The 20,228-nt window shown below is 48.0% G+C and overlaps 1 protein-coding gene across 1 annotated transcript; it reads right to left on the bottom strand.

Moving 5' to 3' along the window:
* Positions 1-5,890: 5,890 nt before the first annotated feature.
* On the bottom strand, positions 5,891-19,479 carry LOC142847383 (fibroblast growth factor receptor 3-like). Its single transcript, XM_075968091.1, is given in 18 exon segments — positions 5,891-5,951; positions 5,953-6,032; positions 6,200-6,305; positions 6,451-6,588; positions 6,786-6,856; positions 6,937-7,059; positions 7,177-7,364; positions 7,443-7,553; positions 7,629-7,750; positions 7,973-8,178; positions 8,469-8,620; positions 9,119-9,263; positions 10,922-11,112; positions 11,192-11,315; positions 11,840-12,009; positions 14,830-14,883; positions 15,178-15,447; positions 19,377-19,479. Coding segments are annotated over 18 exon segments (2,415 nt in total).
* Positions 19,480-20,228: the final 749 nt, after the last annotated feature.

Here is a 20,228-nt window from a genome sequence, read left to right as displayed (position 1 = left end):
TGCTCAGCATAGGAAAGTGAAAGTTACTGAGCCCGTTGGCATTTTAAGAATCTCTCATAGCACAAGTTGCTCTCTGCTTTGCTCTATAGCAGAAGTTGCCCTTGGACACCTGGTAGGCCTCCCCTCTGCCTCCTCCTTGCAAGGATTACAAGCATTTGCCACCAGCTCCACCCGGCTTCCCAAAGAATCTTCATGTGGTTGTGGTGCTGCTGTTTCTCATGTAATGTGGTTTGTAAGTGGGATCCTTTGTTCACATTAGGAAGTAAATTTATTCTAATGCAAGTGGTTGCCATGCCTTCCTCTGAGTGGTCAGAGCTTGACCGCTTATTACATTTGATAAGCAAAATGCTCTCGCGAGTACCTAGTGTAATGTTGCATATATATTTGTGTTTCATTATATACATGTTTGCATTTGAAGATACTGTCTCAGATATCATGGTTGTGAAAACCTGTTTTCAGTATACAGAAAATGAAACTCTGTCCCTTATCTTCTACCACACAGACTCTGTAACAAATGAGTCATGGATGTCAGAATGAGACCTGATACTCTGAAAATGCCAAAGGACATGCTGGGGGGGGGGGGGGCTGTATTTCAAGATCTGCATTTTGAGCTCACAAGTTAAGAAAAATATTTACCTCTATCATCTCTGCAGGGTCTAGGAAATCAACCTGGCCTCTTATCTCCTAACAGAGACCTGAAGGTACCAGGCTCTGGAATCAGTTAGCATTTTCTTTTGTTAATCAACAGTTGCAGACCCTCAGTATTTACTTATCAGCTGGGGACGTCTCCAGACCTGAATTCCTGCAGACCAGTTTCCTGACACCTCCCCCCCCCTTTGCCCATTTGCTGTATAACAGCCTCTGAGAGGGAATAAAGGGAACAGCTTCAGAAATCCCATCTTGCCATCATTTCGTGTCTCTTGTCTCCTTTCATTCCTCTCCACTAGGTTTATCAGGGACCCCCGTTCATATCCCACAGGTCGGGATAACATGGTAGAGAAAATAATCCCACTTCTAAGCACAGGTAAGGGTTTTCTGAATAGGACTCTCATCTGATAGGAAATGAGACAAAAAATTAACAAATAAGATCTCATGAAATTAAATCTTTTCATTAAAAGGCAAGAAAAAAATCACTGGTGCAACAGTGGCATGAGAGTTAGTGTATAATTAGTTTCCTTCTGATCTGCACTACAAAAAATTAGTACGGCACACAGTACCTGATCAGAAGACCATGGCTGGAAGGGTCACAGCCCTTTAAGATTATGCTAGTAGTAACTGCTTTGTAGATATTTCTATTTCTACAAATAGATCTCTTCAGTTCTCAGTCTTGGTCAGAGGTTCTTCTTTCTGTAATAGGTAGCCATAAATGCACAGCCTCGAATCCTCAAAATGCTAAAGTGACCATGAATATTAAGTTCTGTATGGGGCATGAAGAAAAGCCACTCGCCATAGACTTAGAGAGTATTATAGAAATAGGTCCTGAATATTGTGACTGTGGATGAGGGACTTGCTGTGAAATGTTGTCTTTTGGACATGACACAGCAATAGTTGACTTACAAGACTCAGAGAGTATTATATAGAAATAGGTCCTGAATATTGTGACTGAGGATGAGGGGACATGCTGTGAAATGTTGTCTTTTGGACATGACACAGCCATAGTTAACTCACAAGAGTTATGACCACCTGCAGGTTCAGGTAAACATCTTCAGGACTAACCTTGAACATATCTATCTGGACTGAACCAAACAACATGGAGAGGAAGCCTGCTGGTGGAGGAAAAAGCCCACTATGCTTTTGTATCTGTGCTGATGGTAACATGGCCTTCCTGCAATGTATCTGGATAGAAAATCAAAAGGAATCTAGAAATTGACCATTGGTATCATTTACCAGTTCCCCTCTTCATTACCTGACTGCCTCCCAGGGAAGACAGTGCAAAACCTAGTCCCTCAAATTAATTGAAGTTAATTAACAGGAGTACAGGTAAGGGATTACTTACAATAATATGGATGACTTAAATGCAACAGCATCACCAAGGCTCATATTAAAATGGTGATTCATGAAAATCAGAAGCCTGAGTATCTCTGCATGACTCACCGCTTCAGCTATCCTGCTCAGCACCTATATAACCTTGGGAGGGGAAGGGCCTTATTAATCTTGTCAGTTTCAGTTTTCCCAGCCATGGTTTAATGCCTGAGACTTAGGAACCTCCTTCATCTTTTTATAGAACTTTCTGAGCCGAAGGAAGAGCATACAAGTTGGATATCCATTATCAAATAGCCAGTCCTGAAACCATACTTGCTAGCTATACAGAATGACTGGTTTACAGTTAGCAATATATAACTGTGTATATATAGCAATATATACACATGCATGTAACAATTAATAAAAAGAGATGTCATAAATTATACCTGTGACCCTGACAGTAGATGCACATGTATGCATAGTCCTTCTCCCATTATGAACCCCACTCCACACACCATGCTGACAATGCCCTGCCCCAATGTACTCTCTCCCCAGGCTCAGAGCAGGGTTTGGGTGACAGTGGTGATAGACCAAATGCTCAGAACCCCAGGCACTGGTGCTGCAGCCAGCGCAGCCTGAGTAGCCTAGACTGGCGAGGGGTGCCGGGATTGAGACACAGAGGCTTCTTTTCAGGTGGAAGCACAGCAACCTGTATTTTGCCCAGCAACCTTTTATACCTCTATTCCTTCTGTGGAGACTCACTGGCCAGAAAGAACACAAACATCCTTGTCAATTACAGACCACAAGGAAGGTCCGCTGTGGGTCAGGGGGAGTGAGGACAGCTGGATCATAACAACTCCCCCCATTTTATTTTATAATACCTTGTGTGTCATGGGGAATAGCCCTCTAATAGTCCCTGTTTTAGGTGGCATTCTGCTCCCAAAGTATTGCCCATCTGTGGCTACCCAGACACAGCCCTAAACCAAGTGTCCCCAGGACTGACAGTGCCAAGGAGCCAGACCAGCACTGCAACCATCTAGCATGCACTAACTGGGTGGTAAAATTAACAAAAGCAGCATTCCAAACCCTTCTCATATGATGGTTGAATTCCATAACAGTAGCAGAAGCATGCAATACAGTGCCATGAGTAACTCACAACTGTTGAAAAGTCCAAAGATAGTCCACTTGCTCCTGAACCAGAGCTACTTGTTGGTTCAAGGTCAATATGCCCAATTGAATTTTGAATGTCCAAAGCATTGCTGACTCTTTCAGCAAGCTGGTTGACAGTCTCAGCCATCTGCACAGTCTGTGAGAGAGCAAGTCCGGCAGTAGCTGTGGTGGCAAAGCTCTTCTCCAGCTGCCTTCTGGCCCCAGCCGCACTCACTCTGGATCCAAACTGCTGCATGGAGTGGAGCAGAACTCGGGGAATCAGGGTCACTGCTCCTGCTCCGGAACCATTTGAAGGGGCCCCACTTTATCAATTTTTTAGGGAATTTGGGCGTCGTCAACCTGTCTGGCTACTTCCTGCTGAGCGGGGGTGCTGCGTTCTTGGGAGTATTTTACATCAACATTTCAGGGGTTCTCGGTGATTTAAACCACATAAATGTGCATTGAATCCACAGGTTCTCATCCTCTGTGGAGACAAAAGCAGAACCTCTTTTCCAAAGCATCAAATCCTTAGGCCTGTATTTTAAAGTCAAAATACCTTTCTTAGCAGTTCCCAGAAACAAATGTCTTTCTCCAGTCCAGAACACAAAAGACAACACAATCAACACAATAACATGTATTTCTACACATTCCATCTTTTGAGGCCCTCAATTCACCCTCCTGCCTCCTCTTTATTTCTTTCCTACTGGCCAATCTTCCAGAGGGCATCCCTCAGAGCATCTCTGGGGATGAAGACACACATACTCCTTTTAATCTGACTTGGTTTGTTCCCAGTCTGGAACATTTAAACCCCCTCCTGTACAAAATCTTTGGCTGTCTTCCTTGTTACTTCCGTGCCTTGTTGCTTTAAGAGTTTCAGTCATTTTTTGAGGCCTTTCAATTCACCCTCCTGCCTCTTTATACTTGCTTATCTCTTGGGGGATGTTCCTCAGAGTTATCTCTTGGGATGAAAAAAAAAAACCACCTTACCTTCCCCAATACGCTCCTCGGACTGAGGAACCCCGATCATGAATCCCCATTTTCTAGATCTCAGTGGAAATCCACCTGCTGCAGCCAGCGCAGCCTGGATAGCCAAGACTGGTGGGGGGGGGGGTGCTGGGATTGAGACACAGAGGCTTCTTTTCAGGTGCAAGAACAGCAACCTTTATTTTGCCCAGCAACTTTTTATACCTCTATTCCTTCTGTGGAGACCCTCCGGCCAGAAAGAACACAAACATCCTTGTCAATTACAGACCACAAGGAAGTTCCCCTGTGGGTCGGGGGAGGGGGAGTGAGGGCAGCTAGATCACAACAACTGGGGACCCTTGTACAAAGTTATATGTGGAAGACAATCAAGGCAGTCCTAGGTATCTGGAAAATGCCACATGCCCACAGATTATAGATTGCCTTTTTGGCAAATTGCTACAGTAGGTACTTTAACCACTGAGGGTAAGATAGACACAACCAGTTGAGCCTCCATAGCCAACCCAGGATGATGGCCTGCCACAGGCCAATGTTAGTAAGAAGGAGTGTCAGACTGGAAACCAGCCTATTCTCAGTACTACTCAGAACAAACAAGAAAATCAACTATCGTTATCACAACCCATGTCCAAAAGGCAAGGCATCTGGGTAGAGAAACTCCTCTCGACCAGAGGAAACTAGACACAGTAGAAGGAACCTAACATCAATAGGACTTGGGGAGATTGGAGTAGGAGGCTCAGGCTCTTTAACTACTTCCTCCTGCCTGTTCACTGTCACCAGGTATCTTCATGGCTCTGAGTCCTTGGTATGAAGCTGTCTGGTGCCCCTTGTTTGGTTGCTGTGGGGGAACCAACAAACATCCAGACCTACAGCTTCTTCCCTACATAGATCTGGTTGTCCTAGAACTTGTTGTGTAGACCAGACTGGTCTCATAGACCAAGTGTTGGGATTAAAGGCATTCCCTATCAGTGTATACTGTTTAAACCAGGGATTTTGCCTACTTTCCTTCCCACAGAAGTTACTACATATATCTGAGCATCCTGTGTCCTCATAGGATCCCTCCTCTGGCAAGGCAGTCCCAGAGTACGTCCTTCACACCCCCATGGTACCCTCCTATGGACACTAGCTCTCTTAAATCCTCTCTTTGGAACTTCTAAACTGGTAACCCTGATGTTCTGACAGGTAGTTTGGGTCACAGACAAGCATGTCCAAGCCCAGCTGCCCTCACACTGGGAAGGAAAAGGTAAGACAATTAGTCCTCCTAGGGCCTGAATCCAGCACTTTGTACTAGGGACCAGTCAACAGCTAAGATTCCTCACCAGTTATTATCTCTACCCCCACAGAGACAAATCTCATAACCAGTCCCCACAGAGAGTGAGGATGTGGCTGCGCAGATGCCAGAATGGAAGGTAAGTGGCACAGGTGTGAATCAGAACTGGTTATCTCTTTATTTTTTGGAAAGTAAGTTGTTTGCATTAACAAAACTACTTCTGCCAATGTGGGCTGACAAACCACATGCTAGGATCCAAGAAAAGTTACCCTGAGACACTGTCCTGGCACTGCTAGCTTATAGGCAAGAGACAGCCACCAAAGTCAAGGGCTCAGTAACAGTACAAAAAAATAACAAGAGTAAGTTCACTGCTTTTTCTTACTAGGTTTGAAACATAATAGTCAATGCCATAAAACGAGGAAGTGTCACATAAGAAGTGTTAACCGTACAGCAAAGACAACTTGTAAAGACTCCATACATTTTATATACATAAACATTAACTCGGGCTTGGTCTATAGGATTCTTGGCCTGTCATGTCTGAGGCCTCCAATTCCTGGGTTGGGTTGGGGGTAGCAGGTTGTGGGTGAACAGTTATCTCTAAGGAACTGGGGCTCCTGGTATCCTCATCACCTGGCAAGCTCTGCTCAAAAGGCACTGGTAGGTCCAGGTATACCTGTTGGTAGAAAAGGTCATAGGACTATGTTAGTTTGCATCCCCTTGATCCCACGGCCATCTATGTTCAGGCTGGCCCTTGAAGGCCAACCCCATTACTGGAACTTGGAGGAGCATCCCGCCCAGGAATCAGAGAAGGCAGAGAGGGCAGGACTGAGTGGTACTTACGTGGGTTGATGTCACAGTGAGGATGCCATCTAAACCCTCTACCAGAAGCTTGAAGGTGGGCCTCTGTGAAGGCACTGCATGCCAACATTCCCGCATGATCCCATACCTGTGGCAAATATGACTGTGGTTTCTTGGCCTGTTGTCCATCCCTACCTCACCCAAGGCTACCAGCCTCCTATCAGGAGCCCTGGTAGGAAACCAGCCATTCCCAGGGACTAGTTAGAGGAGTGCACAAGGAATGCTTTGCTCACAGGTCATGTGTGCAGTTGGCAGGCTTGTGCATGCGGTAGCCATCTTTCAATAGTTTGAAAAGCTCTTCCACTGGGATGCCGGGATATGGTGTGCCCCCCAGTGTAAAGATCTCCCAGAGCAGGACTCCAAAGGACCACCTGTATGGGAGTGAGGGCAGAGGCCTGTTATTCCTGGTCAATTACTGTAACAGTTTTACAACAGGACAGGTTACCAATGGGCAAGGAGGAGTGTGTGTATGAGAGACATGGCAGGGCTATGCTGTTGTCTACAGCCTAAGGGCTGTGATAGGTGTGACTTGGGTCTTGCTATCCCCATCCTATGATAGGACACATACACATCACTCTGGTGGGTGTAGACTCCGTCAAACAGCGACTCTGGTGCCATCCACTTCACAGGTAGCCGGCCCTAGGCAGAGGGAGAGTTGTTGGCTGTCAGGTGTTCCCTGGTGGGGCACAGCACCCCAACCACCCTGAAATGGGGCTCACATCGGTGGTCTTCTTGTAGCATTCCAGATTGTGCACATCACGGGCCAGGCCAAAATCTGCAATCTTCATCACATTGTCCTCAGTCACCAACACGTTTCTGGCAGCCAAGTCTCTGTGAATACACTGAGGAGGCATGAAAGGAACCTGTGCTAAACTGACACCTCCCTAGCCTAAGCAAGCTTGATATCCACTCTTCCACTCAGGAAGACCCTACCTCGCCTGTGCCCCAGCTCTGCTCACCTTCTGAGAAGCCAGGTACTCCATACCTCTGGCCACCTGATAGGCACAGGACACTAGATCTTTGCGGGTAAGCTGTTTTTCTGGCAGCCTGGAGGCACCATAGTATTCCATGCTTAGGGGCCTTTGTGCCCGCAGGAACTCCCGGAGGTTACCCTTGGCGGCATACTCCATCAGCACATACAATGGCCCTGGAAGCACAGATACCTCGGAGATGTTGTGTGACTCAGGGGCCCCCATCTAACTGTCCACCCACCTGCTGTACTTACCACCCTGTGTGCAGGCCCCCAGCAGGTTGATAATGTTCTTGTGCTTGCCAATAGCTTTCATCATCTCCATCTCAGACACCAGGTCCAACAAGTCCTGGTCACTGGCATCATCTGTGTTGAAAGTGGGAATGTCAGGTGGTGGCCCTGCAGCCCCCACTGCCCTGTGCTACTTCTCTCCCTCCTCACCTTTCAGCATTTTCACAGCCACAGTGACAGGCTTGTCAGTGTTGTCCATGTTAAAGCCAACAGCCTCTGCCATAAAAACCTGGCCAAAGCAGCCTTCTCCTATAGAATTACCAAGTGTCAGCCTGTCCGAAGAAGCAGAGGCAGTGAGTATGTGCCCAGGACCCCCAGCCCTCATGGCCCTGTGCCACTGCATCCACAGCTGGCAATTGGGTTCTTGCTCATGAAGACAGAGTAACCCAAGTCTCACCCCGGACCCCACCTCCAACAGACCTCTGCCTGGTAGCCATCTAGCCCCCAGCCACAGAACCTCCTCCAAGTATACATAAAACCCCACCAGCACTGACCGAGTTCTAGATATTTCCCACTTTGGGTCGGCTGGCAGCTCAAGCTCAGAAATACTGGCCATTACAGTATGTTCTCTTGAAACTGGGTGGACGATGTGGACCAAGGGTATATCAGAGTTCATGGAGGTCACCTGCTTGGATCATTAGGGATAGGTTGGTGCCAGACAATGGATGCTGGGCATTGGGAAAGGGTTGAGGTGGTGTAACTTCCAGGAGTAGCAAGGTCAAGTCCATGTGAGGCAGTATGTAGGGCCAAGAAGAGGGATGCTCAAACAGTGGTTACTGAAGACTCAAAGTTGTTTTGAGTAATGTGGGATCCATGTGGAGAATAGGAATAGGGAAGGGTCAGCTCATCTGACTGCAGAGAAATGAGTACCAAGCAGGCCTCAGGTACTGCTGGGACTTTAGGAGGTTCAAGGTACAACAGAGAGATCAAAACTTGGTATCTACTTTAAGTTACCTGTTGCTCAGGTGTGAAGCAGAAGCTATTGTCAACATTGGGAGACCTCAGGTTCTTTCTTGAGACTCTACGCAGGTAGCAGAGTGTCACAGTTGCAGTCAAGATTAAGATGGAGAAGCCCACCCAGAAGCTGATGGTGCCTGCAGATAACCTGCCAGCCGCACTACTCTCTGCCAGCTCTCTCTCAGCTGCAAAGACATAAATGTTGATGCCTCATCCAGCCTTGTGGGACTTCCCATTGCCCTGATCTCTAGGTACCTGTTGGGGAGCAAAGCTACTGGGATACTCAGAGTTTGGTGACCTACATCCCCAACTCACATTGGTAGTCCAAAACATCTATGAGTCAGCAGGGACCAGACTCAGGAGAGAAGCCTGGCAGAGCCAGAAGCATCCACACCACCACCAAGGCTCCCAGGAGATCCCAGAGCCTCAAGGCTAGACTGTGGAAATCCAACTAGAGGATGGTGGCGGAGGCCTTTGCAAGATCAAGATGAGGCAGGGTGACACTCCCATACCAAGCACAAGGCCAGGGTGGTTACCACAGGATGGACTGCAGTAAGTCACAGTGCACCCTGCTGTCCCTGTCAGCTTTGTTATGTTCTGAGCTCGCACCATAAGAGGGCAGATGGAGCAACAGCACCAGCACCACCACCACCACCAGCAGCAGCAGCAGCAGCAACAAATACCTGGCAGTACCTCCAGCCATGCAGAGTGATGGGAAAATCCAAAATAATTTCCTGCCAGACAGGTGTACTCCCCTGAGTCCTCAAAGGTGATATTGCGCAAAGACAGAACTTCTAGCTCCTTGTTGTTTGTGTTAATGCCTGATGTCTACAAAGAGAAAACAGAAATCAATAGGCAAGCACCAGCATGTCCCTTTGGGTACCACAGCACAGTCCACACGGAGATGATCAGACAGGCTTCAAGGAAAATGCCGCCTCTGCTACCACCTTGACAACTACAGCTCTACCACTGCAATGGATGCTGAACCAAGGCATGGAGCCTGAAACCAGTCCCTCTATTGGTGGATAGTTCCCTGTCCCAAGGCAAGCATCGGGCACTTGGGCAGCATGGTACCACAAAGTAGCAACATGCAGGGTTAGTACAGAAAAAAAAGATGGGCAGACAACTAGAGGAAATCAGTGTCAGCCAGAGAATGGTGGAAAGTCGATGTTCTAAAGCAGCACAGGGCTCAGCCCCTGGAAGGTTCTGAAAACTTCTAAGCAAGAGAACAGCACAGACCTGAGGGGCTTTGAAGGAGGTAGGAAGTCAGTGCTGGCTGGGAGCTACCAGTATTATCAAGGCATCAGAAACAGAAGATGAGTCAGAGGTGGGTCAGTTATCACCTACTTGAGGACTGTGAACATACCACCAAAATGCCTTCTCAGCCATGCTTACGAAATTGATGGCTCAACAAATGTACTTGCCCCATCCCATTCTGACACACTGAAAGATAAAGGTGTGCATCTGCCTTCAGATTGTCACTGATCCAGGATATCTCTAGAAGACAATGAGGACAAGACAGGGCAACGGAGATGCCAAAGAATGGGTTGGGGGGAGGAAGCACTGGAAAGCTGCCTGAAGCGAGGCACATAATGGCAGTGGTGGGAGTGGTTTCTACACACACACACACACACACAGAGAGAGAGAGAGAGAGAGAGAGAGAGAGAGAGAGAGAGAAACGCACACACACAGAGAGAGAAACACAGAGAGAGAGAGAAACACACACACAGAGAAAGAGAGCACACACAGAGAGAGAAACACAGACACAGACAAAGAGAGAAAACCACAGAGAGAGTGAGAGAGAGAGAGAGAGAGAGAGAGAGAGAGAGAGAGAGAGAGAGAGAACCCATACTCTTCAAATGTTCATCCCAAGGGTCATATCACATCAGCCTGTGCTCACGAAACCACACACCCACAGTGGGAGCTACACTGGACATGGCCCTAGTGGTCTCTCTCAACAGCCAGGATACCAACACCTGCCAAAACCTGTTCTTCTCTCCATCAGACCTCCAAGTCTCTCTTTCCTGTGTTGCAAATCCCAAACTCTCTCTCTCTCTCTTGTGGCCCCCACCTGAGGCTATGAAGCAAAGCTACAGGCAGAGGGAGGCAGGAAGAGTCCGTCAAGGCAGGGTGGAGCTAGTGCTACAGTGAAGGCAGCTGGAGAGTGGACAGCCAGTACTCTGATGTCAGAGGGTACTAGTACAGCAGACATCCCCCTGAGCCACCACAGCTATCACCCAGAGAAGCCTTCTGTAGGCCCAAGCCTCAGAGCAAACAGGGAAACAAGTCCTACGGGAGGGCACAAGTAACACAGAGCCTGCCTGGAGCTCAGAACAGGTTCTGAGACTCAGGTGCCCCTTCCCAGAAACCCCAACATGTGGGTCCCAGTCCCAAGGTATTCCTCAGCCAAAGAGGGACTTAAGGACCAGGGCAAGGCACTTCCAGCTAACCCATCCACCCAACCAGATGCGAACAACAGAGCCCACCTTGAGTACGATGACATAGGGCTTGCCATCCGGGCCTGTCTTGCTGCCATTCACCTCAACATGCTTCAGCCACTGGATGTGTGGTTGGGCATCACTGTACACCTTGCAGTGGAACTCTACATCACTTCCTAGGGTGGCTGTCTGGTTTTCTGGCAGCCCAGCCTGCAAAATGGGCCGATGTGGGAAGCGCTCTGTAAGACACAGACAGTCGGTGCAGTGGGTCCAATGGTCTGAGGCTGACCTGCTTTAGTCACCCAGCCTGGCTCTTACCCAGTACATCCAGTGTGTAAGTCTGCTGGATGCTCCCAAACTTGTTCTGAACCACGCAGGTATAGTAGCCACTATCAGAAGGCACCACACTTTCCATGACCAGGCTCCAGTGCCGGTGCCTAAGCTGCAGGAAAAGTTGGTAGGTGTGACTGTGGATGCCCAAAAATGTGAGCCTGTTTTCATCCTGACAGATAGTTAGGCTATGCAAACATACTTCTGCTCTTTCTTTTGTAATATAAGGTTACCTAGGAAGTGACTGCTTTCAGGATACTTGGTCTAGAGTGGCTTCGCTACTTAAACAACAAAAAGCTAATGACTTGATACCTCAAAATGTTAAAGTAATTAACTGTTGTACCTGTAGTTTGTATCAAGTTAAGGAAGACTTTTGTTGCCTTCTTCTCCTTTTGTATTTGGATATAAACATACAAGGAAAACTAAACAGGGAAAATTTCAGTATTCACTGGAATGCCCTCCTGGTACTTTTCTATGGTTTCAGTTTTATTACTTTTCAATTTACTTCTATTTCTAAAATCTCATGCCCCTACCCTGGCAAGAGGTATTTTTGTTGAGGCTGGTCTATGACAAATGATATGGGCTATACCCTCTGAATCCAGGCCCTACCTATCTGTGCCCCTTTTCCAGACTTACCTTGATGCCCCCCATGCGATGCTCCCCTCGGAATTCCTTGCCATTCTTCAGCCAGGAGATGGAGGGGGTGGGGTTGCCAGCAGCTGCACAGTGGAAGCGTACTGTGCTGGTGGCTGGCACAGCCAGCAGTTTCATATCCATACGGTCTGGCCGAGTCCAGTAAGGGGCCCCTGATGGCAGAAATGCTCATAACAGCATGATCAGTACACCCTTGCAAAGCTCCCCTGCCAGCACACCCTCAAGCTTCATCCCTCATCTGTATTGAGACTCCTTTGCTTTGTCTGAACACTGCATCCACAGCTGTCCCACTCTCAGTCTTGGGCTATTCTCTTCTCTCCATCTGAGGCAGGCTCACAGGTATAGGGACCCAGGAAGTAGAACCCAGTAGGATGTAGATCCTGGGAAGCAACTAGGCCAGGTCATTCCACCAGTACACCAAACCTGAGTCAGCCTGTATAGTGCCCAGTGAAGGCAGGTGCCCTTCAGGTCATGCTTCCCCTCCACTGAATTCCCTCCTTCCTCTTGGGTGGGTGGAGGATGCTGTGGTGGACTATCAATTTAAGATGTGTTACATCTTTATATGTTGTGGAACAATTGTTTCATGATGCAAAGATATGTTTCACTTTTTTATGTTGTATTTGCTTAACTTGGTGAAGCTGTGTTACTCTGTCTGGTCTAATAAAGAGCTAAATGACCAATAGCAGGGCAAGAGAGGGAAATAGGCAGGGCTCGCAAGCAGAGAGGATAAAGAGAAGGAGAAAGTTTAAGAAGGAACAAGAAAAGAAAGAGGAGGATGCAAAGACCCAGTCACCCAGCTACACAGTCAGCCACAAAGTAAGAAGAAAGGTATATAGAATAGAGAAAGATAAAACCCCAGAAGCAAAGTGTAGATGGGATAATGTAAGTTAAGAAAAGTTGGCTAGAAATAAGCCAAGTCAAGGTCATACAATCATAAGTAATATGTGTCCATGTGTTTATTTGGGAGCTGGGCGGTGGGCTCCCAAAGAGTAGAGCAAAAACAACCAGCAACAGGATGCCATATGTTTGGACTCATGAGGAAGCTGAGGGAGGCAACAAATTTCCAAAACAGAGAACAAAGGCCGGGGCAGGGTCTTCCACAGTGACTCAATCAGAGGGCCCTATGCATCTCTGGGAGGAGGAACTGACATGTGAAATAGGAGAAAAGTGTGCAGACACTGGAGAGGTGTCCCTCCTAGCTCTGAATTGCCCATCCAGGCTCCAAATTTGGCCAGTAGGCTTGAGAGAAGAGTGCCACAATGGGAGACTACAGCAACTTAATGGTGCCCAATGCCAGGTAAGGTCAAGAAAGTGACCCTTCAGGCACCTTACCTAAGTGTTTATGGTGCAAAAACACTAAATACAACCTGGGAAGTCCAGGATGACAGAAGAAAACAGGAAATTACAAACACATTGGTAATTGTTGGGGCAGAAGCTAGAGACCAACTGGGTTAGAAATTCTGCTCTGAACAACCTGATAGCCAAAGTTGAAAGGGAGAATGAGAAACTGACCCACTTCTCAGGACTACTACCTTTTTTTGGCTTCAGTCCTAGAATCTAAGTCCATTTTTATGAGGGTTGTGAAACCTCAAACAAGTCCCTATACCTGCTCTCTTCACCCACACACACTCATAAGACTCATTACCCTGTTTTCTCATTAAGTTTGTCTCTCTGATTCCTCTCAGACCCTTGTCCACTCTACCCCAGAAGGTTCTAGGTGGTCTGAGTCCTCAGTTAACACCAACCTAGTCTCAGAGTCATAACCACTCCGCATAAGATGTCTGGACCCTCTGTCCAGACCCTGAATTTCCTGTAAACAACTTATTATGCTTGCAGCTGCTCTGTCTGAGCAAAACAACTTGTTTTTACTGTGTTTGTAGCTGCTCTGAGCATGAGACCCTCAGGAGTTCCTGATGGAAGGAGAGTGGTTTCTGGTGGGTTTGCCTGGGGCATGGCTATCAGTTAATGAGCCATATATAAGTGGTTCTGGTACACAATAAAGGGACATTCTTGTTTCAAGGATGACCCATGTCTCTGTGTTTCTTTGTGTGTTTAAATCTTCAGGTTCTTGCCTGGCTCATGGATGGTCCTTTAGTGCAGGCTCCACAATACAGGTGCAGTATAATAGTACACATTGTACTACAGATGGTACCTCTCCCTCTCTCTCTCTCTCTCTCTCTCTCTCTCTCTCTCTCTCTCTCTTTCTCTTCCCCTCCCTCTCCCGCAATGGTTCCAGGCCATACTATGGGCACTGCCATGTGCCCTCATATACTCACACCCAATCTATGATGCCCCCTTTACAATGTATGCCTCAGCATGGCACTGCTCCCCTCCTGCTGGTCTGCAGCAACAGCCACTAGGCCTGTGAATCTGCTGTCAGACAATGGTTTCTACCCTGTCACTTGTATTTTAATAAAATCCTGATTGGCCAGTAGCCAGGAAGGAAGTATAGGCAGGACAACTGGACAGGAAGTAGAGGTGGGTCAATGAGAACAGAATTCTGGGAAGAGGAAAGCTCTTTCTGCCATCCTGGCCCTGCCACAGAAGAAGCAAGATGTGAATGCCTCTCTGTAAATGGTACTGAGCCATGTAGCTAACACAGATAAGAATAATGGACTAATATAAGTTATGAGTTAATAAGAAGCCCGAGCTAATGGGCCAATCAATTTATAACTAATGTAGACCTCTGTTTGATTTCTTTGGGACTTAATGATTGTGGGAACCAGGCAGGAAAGAAACCCAGACAACATGAATCCCTGGATCTATGTCCTCGTCAGTGGCAACCTGAGCTCCTTGCCTGGTTTACTCATATTCCTTCCCACCAGAACTTACCAAAATCCCTGCAGAGTAGCCCTGAATCCTCATTGCCCCTGGGGCACTGTCTACCTGTAGCAGTGCCCCTAAACAACAAGACTACAGGAAGGAAGCAGCCTGATACTGACCAGGTCAGTGTGCCTAGGCTCTGATCTTACCTGTGTCTTCAGCCACGTTCTCACCATCTTCTTCATCTCCTGAGGATGGAGCATCTGCAATAGTTATAAGCAAGCAGTGGTCCTGTGACACTCCTACATCCAGAGACCTGCTGCTCCCTATTTTAAGAGTACACTGCTCTCCATCTTTAGGGATCACTGCTCCCTGCCTTTGCAAGGCCATTCATTCAAATAGCACAGAATTGGGGGCACCCCCCTGTGATGTGGGGAACTAAGCCAGCAACACTCTTGAGTCAGGGATCCTGGAACCATGCTGCCTAGGACTGCCCTGACCTCCCTAGCTATGCAGCTGCTCAACACAGTTGTCAGCCCTAGCCACCAAGAACTTACCTGTCACATGCACAGTGAAGCGGCACAGGACATCCTGAGTGAGCTGCTGCTGGCACATGTAGACCCCGGCATCGTCATGGGAGATGTTCAGCACTTGTAACCTCTGGGGCCCCACCAGGATGCGGTGGGAAGCTATCAGCTCTGTGTCATCCTTAGACCAGACAGTGCAGCCTGTGCCGGCACCTCTAGGCACAGAGCAGAACAGCTCCATGGTGTCCCCGCAGCCAAAGACCACTTGCTCTTGCTGGTTAGGCCCAGGGCCTGGGGCCTCTGTGGATGAAATGGAAAGCTGTAAAACAGATTCTTCAAAGTAGCATGCTGAAGGCCCATACTTTGCTTTGCAAACTAGCAAAGCTATGGCAGGCAAGTGAGAGGCATGCTCCTGGGGCTTGGGGTTCTGCCAGACAATGTTCAAACCAGGAGTAGGCAGACTATTTTAGTAAGAGCCCAGGGGTGTCAGTACCTCAACTCTGTTAGTGGTGTGTGTTAGGGTTTCTGTCTCTGTCCTGGAGGAGGAAGCTGTCTTCCAGGGATGATATGGAAGAGACACAGCTGCTTAGGACCAGCCTAGATTGGATTCACACATTAGAGGGTAGGAGCGTGATGATTAGAATTATTAAGCAAAGAGAAACAGAGATGAGAGAGAAATAAAAGATAAAACACAGAACTGCATCAGGAGGGAAATTTAGTGAATACTGAGCCACCCCTTTATTTTCCATATATCTTTTCATACCCCACTCCAAAGAGGTAAAGGAGGAGACAACAGACTTCATCAACAAGGTAAAACAAATAAACAGAGCACCTCTGATCTTTGGTCAAGATGAAGCTGATACACCTCTGTACTTAAAATACCAATTAACCACTCTAGGTCAGGACCACTTGTTTTGTAGTCACTTGTTGTCAACAACTTTGAAAAAGCAAAACAAGCCCAAACTCTCTGACCTCTAATCAAGGTGGAATGGACTCACATCTGTGTGCCCTGACACACAGCAGCACTCCTAGTAGCTGAAAGATCTGAAAATGTCAAGAAGGGTGGGGGCAGCTCTATGGTACAGCACCTGCCTGGAATGTCTGAAGCTTTAAACTCCTACACCTGGGGTTCCCATTTCACAAATGAGGACCATGGTTTGGCTAGGGGATGTGAGCCAACTGGAGCTAGAATCACAGTCAAGTGGAGACAGCCACCCATCCTGAGAGTTAAGAAACTGGAGTTCTTGGGTGGTTAGACACAGGTAGCCATACACTTCTCCCCTACCCAGATGGTGCCCAGATCATGAGGAGACCCAAAGGCCTCACACCTAGGGAACACACCACTAGCTGGTTATCACACCCAGATTTCCCTGCTAGGACCTAACAATGACCATCACAGGCACAGATGGGCTCGGGCTCCAGGACAGGGGCAGGTAGTCCTGCTGGTCAGACCTCCTTCCTTAGATTCAGATGGACTGGTTAACATGTCACTTGCCATTCTGCAGATGCATAGCCTACATTCAATGCCCAAATGTCCATTCAAACTAAACCAGTACCAGTTCTGCCCATCCCAGAGTCATCCCACCAAGATTCCAACAGCCGGAGAGACTGTCCTCAAAAGTATCCACGAAGCTTGTGTCCCATGGAGCCAGACAGATTTTGTTTGTCCCTGAGTGGGCCTCACAGTAAGGGATCTTCTATCCTGACCTCTAATTCTCCTGCTGCCATGTCCTATGGAGGCAATCCAACGCTGGAAGCTTCCTGAGGCACCAAAGAAGACCAAGAACTGTCTAGTCAGTGGCCTCAGGGCAACCATTACCCAAAAGCAACAGTTGTGATTTAGTCTGGGCAAGACAAAAGGTCAAGCTATTCACACAAGTACTCTCATCAGGAGAGTGACTGGGGAAAGACATAGCATTCCACAGGATGGAGAGACAAATGCCTGGATGTATGAGGTGGGGAAGGGAAATGGCCCTGAATCAGCTGAGCTGACATTTGATCTATCTACCTATCCTGTCCACTAGAAGCCAGCACAGCCCAGATACATTTGGGCTCAGGCAACAGCAAATCCAACACTGTGATCCCATTCCAGTGTCACAGGGCCTATAGGAGCTTGTGTTGTGAGTTCCGCAGGTAATAAGGGAAACACAGTGTGGGATGTGGCTTGAGACAACACAGTATATGGTATATGCTGAGGAGAGAGTATCAGATCATGGTCTAATGGAGCCCTCACACCCCCATCAGCCTTGAGACCTTCGAAAACACAGATATTTTAGATTACAATTCATAACACTAGCAAAATTACAGTTAAGAAGTAGCAATAAAAATAATTTGATGGTCAGAGGTTACCATAACATGAGGAACTGTATTAATGGAAAATTAATTAGGATACTTGAAAACCACTGCAGGCTACTCTCTACCCCTACTGAGAACCCAGAACCCAGATTGCCCTGCCTACCAGGGGTGGCCAGTGTGGTTGCGGCCTAGCCCTGCTCCAGAACCCTTAGGTCCAGCCAGCTCCTGCTTGGTGATTTATGTTCCCAGAGAGAGTCAGCCATGTCTTTGTGTTTTCATTGCCAGGCCCATCTAGTTAAGGAATAGGATGAAGTTTATTGGCTTGTAAACTCCCTGGGTGGGGCAGGGCTGCTGCATTTTCACCAATCCACCTTCATTGCCTGGAGCACAGAGAGGGTTCATGCTTTCCTCTGGACCTAAGATCACTGACATCAGACACAGGGAATAATATCTTCTCCTAAAATTAATATGGTTTCTGTCACTGGCCATTTGGCTCCTGGGGAAGCACTAATATGCAAGCCGAGGCTCAAAGAGAGTGCTGATTTCCTGACAACTGCTGTCATACCAGCTGAATGGCATGCACACTCAACCTTCCAGTCCACTTCCATTCACCAAAAAAAAGTTCCAGGCCAGGCAGTGGTGGCTCATGCCTTTAATCCCAGAACTTGGGAGGCAGAGGCAGGTAAATTTTTGTGAGTTCAAGCCAAACTTGATCTAAAAGAGCTAGCTTCAAGATAGGCTCCACAGCTGTCTCAGGAAAAAAAAAGGAAAATGTTCCAGGAGAGCCCAGCTGCTGAGTTAGAAAGGTACTTGAGGTACTTGCCCCCACCTGCACCTTCCTGGGAGGCTGAGCTGAGCTGCCGTCAACTGGGTGGAGGAGAGGAGGCCGAGCTGTGCCACCAGGGTACAAAAGCCAAGGTTTAAAGGAGTGACTGTTGGGACATCTGCTCCAGTGGGGAAACAGCTCACCGTGTACTGTGCGGCACCATCAGGCCATTGGCCTGCATTGCCACACCATACCCAGGCACAGTGGGCAGGGGGCAGAGGTTAGGAAGAGCCAGTACACATATTTACCTCGGGGAGGTAAAGCCTCAGACTCTGGCTTTGTTTGATGGAATTCAGTGTCCCATCAGACTTTGCTGGCCAGCCAGTCTGTTTAGCTGAGCTGCGATCCTGGGACAAGTGCCTCTCACCTCCCAGAGTGTGGTCTACAGAGGTATGCCTCTGAAAGAGCACCCCACAAGACACCTACCGGCAAAGAGAGGAGTGGAAGCTCTCAACATATCATGTGAGACACTGGGTGACAAAAGCTGAGCTTTGGCTGGAGTCCTCCTGCCTACCCCCAAACTCTAGCCTTCATTTTGGCTTAAGATGAGCAAGAACTGTCCTCAGTTCAAAATGGAGCTAGAAACCAACAACAGGCAGTTTTTGTCAACAATGGGAATCATGGAAACCCAGCAAGTGGCACTCTGACTGCTTAAGCTGATAAGTCTGAGGCTCCCTGTCACAGTGATCCATTCTATTGGGTGCCTTACACTTGGGTAGTGATCCTGAGACTCAAGATACCTCATACAACCTGGGCGGTGGTGGCGCACGCCTTTAATCCCAGCACTCGGGAGGCAGAGGCAGGCGGATCTCTGTGAGTTCGAGACCAGCCTGGTCTACAAGAGCTAGTTACAGGACAGGCTCCAAAACCACAGAGAAACCCTGTCTCGAAAAACCACAAAAAAAAAAAAAAGATACCTCATACACTGACACATAGCAATCTATAGATTCGGGAGAAGAACCGAACTCACTGCTCCCCATGGTGCTACTCACCCTGACATCCCCTACTCACTCAGGGGCTATCTGCCATTCCCAAAGCTTCTGACGGCCACCATCATCATCCCACATGTATCCCACCCTTCAGCCAGGCACATTGAGTCAGTCCATACCTGGTAGTTTCCTCACAAGTCTCTGCTCTGTGCTAGGAGGTTGGGAGGCAGCTCTGGTCCCAACCACTATGCATAGCACTAGCAAGCAAGCCAAGACTCCCATGGCTGGAGATGGCAGTGGCACCCTCATGCACAAGGCTCATATGAGGGTGTTACATCCCCAACGCCTAACTTCTGGTCCAGTGTGGGTAGATCCACTCTGGAGAGTCTGTGGGAGGAGACCAGCAAGTTTATCTGAGCAGGTGTGGTGGGAGGGGTCTAGGGGGTGGGGGCAGGGGATGAGGAAGACAGGAGGGCCTCAAGTACCTGAAAAAGGAAACCAGACCATTCTACCTTCTGTGGTCCCTCTCTTTTCATTCCCTCCACAGAGACAGAGCTCTCCACTATATTTTCTCAAAGTTTTATTTTTTCTTTTGACTACAACTGGTAAAATTAAGGTAAATTTAATTATGATGTTTTGGATCCATTTACTCTTAAACCCTCTCAGCAGTTTTCTAGGATGTTTGTTAAGCAGGCTTTGGGAGACTTCTACCTAAATGTTTCATTGTATTCTTTTTGAAAAGGTTTTCCCCCTCCAGACCCACAGGGACTGGCCTTCCTGAGAAGTAAACAAGTTGTTACTCTTCAGACACATGCAAAACAAGCAATCAAGGCCCCAGGGCCCATTATCCCTTGCCGCAGCAGAATCATGCCCTCTAGGGTCTCTCTATTCCTCTGCAGTCCCCTGGCCCTCCAGGTATCACTTATGGCAGTCTTGCTCTGTCACCCTCGGACAGTTGGCCCTTGCACCCATCATCCATGTGTGACCCTCAGTGAGACCAGCAGACACGTGCTGCAGAGGGAGACCAGCAG

This window comes from Microtus pennsylvanicus, chromosome 3 (genome assembly GCF_037038515.1).
Source record: "Microtus pennsylvanicus isolate mMicPen1 chromosome 3, mMicPen1.hap1, whole genome shotgun sequence".
Taxonomy (NCBI): domain Eukaryota; kingdom Metazoa; phylum Chordata; class Mammalia; order Rodentia; family Cricetidae; genus Microtus; species Microtus pennsylvanicus.
This window is presented reverse-complemented; position numbering and strand designations above follow the sequence as displayed.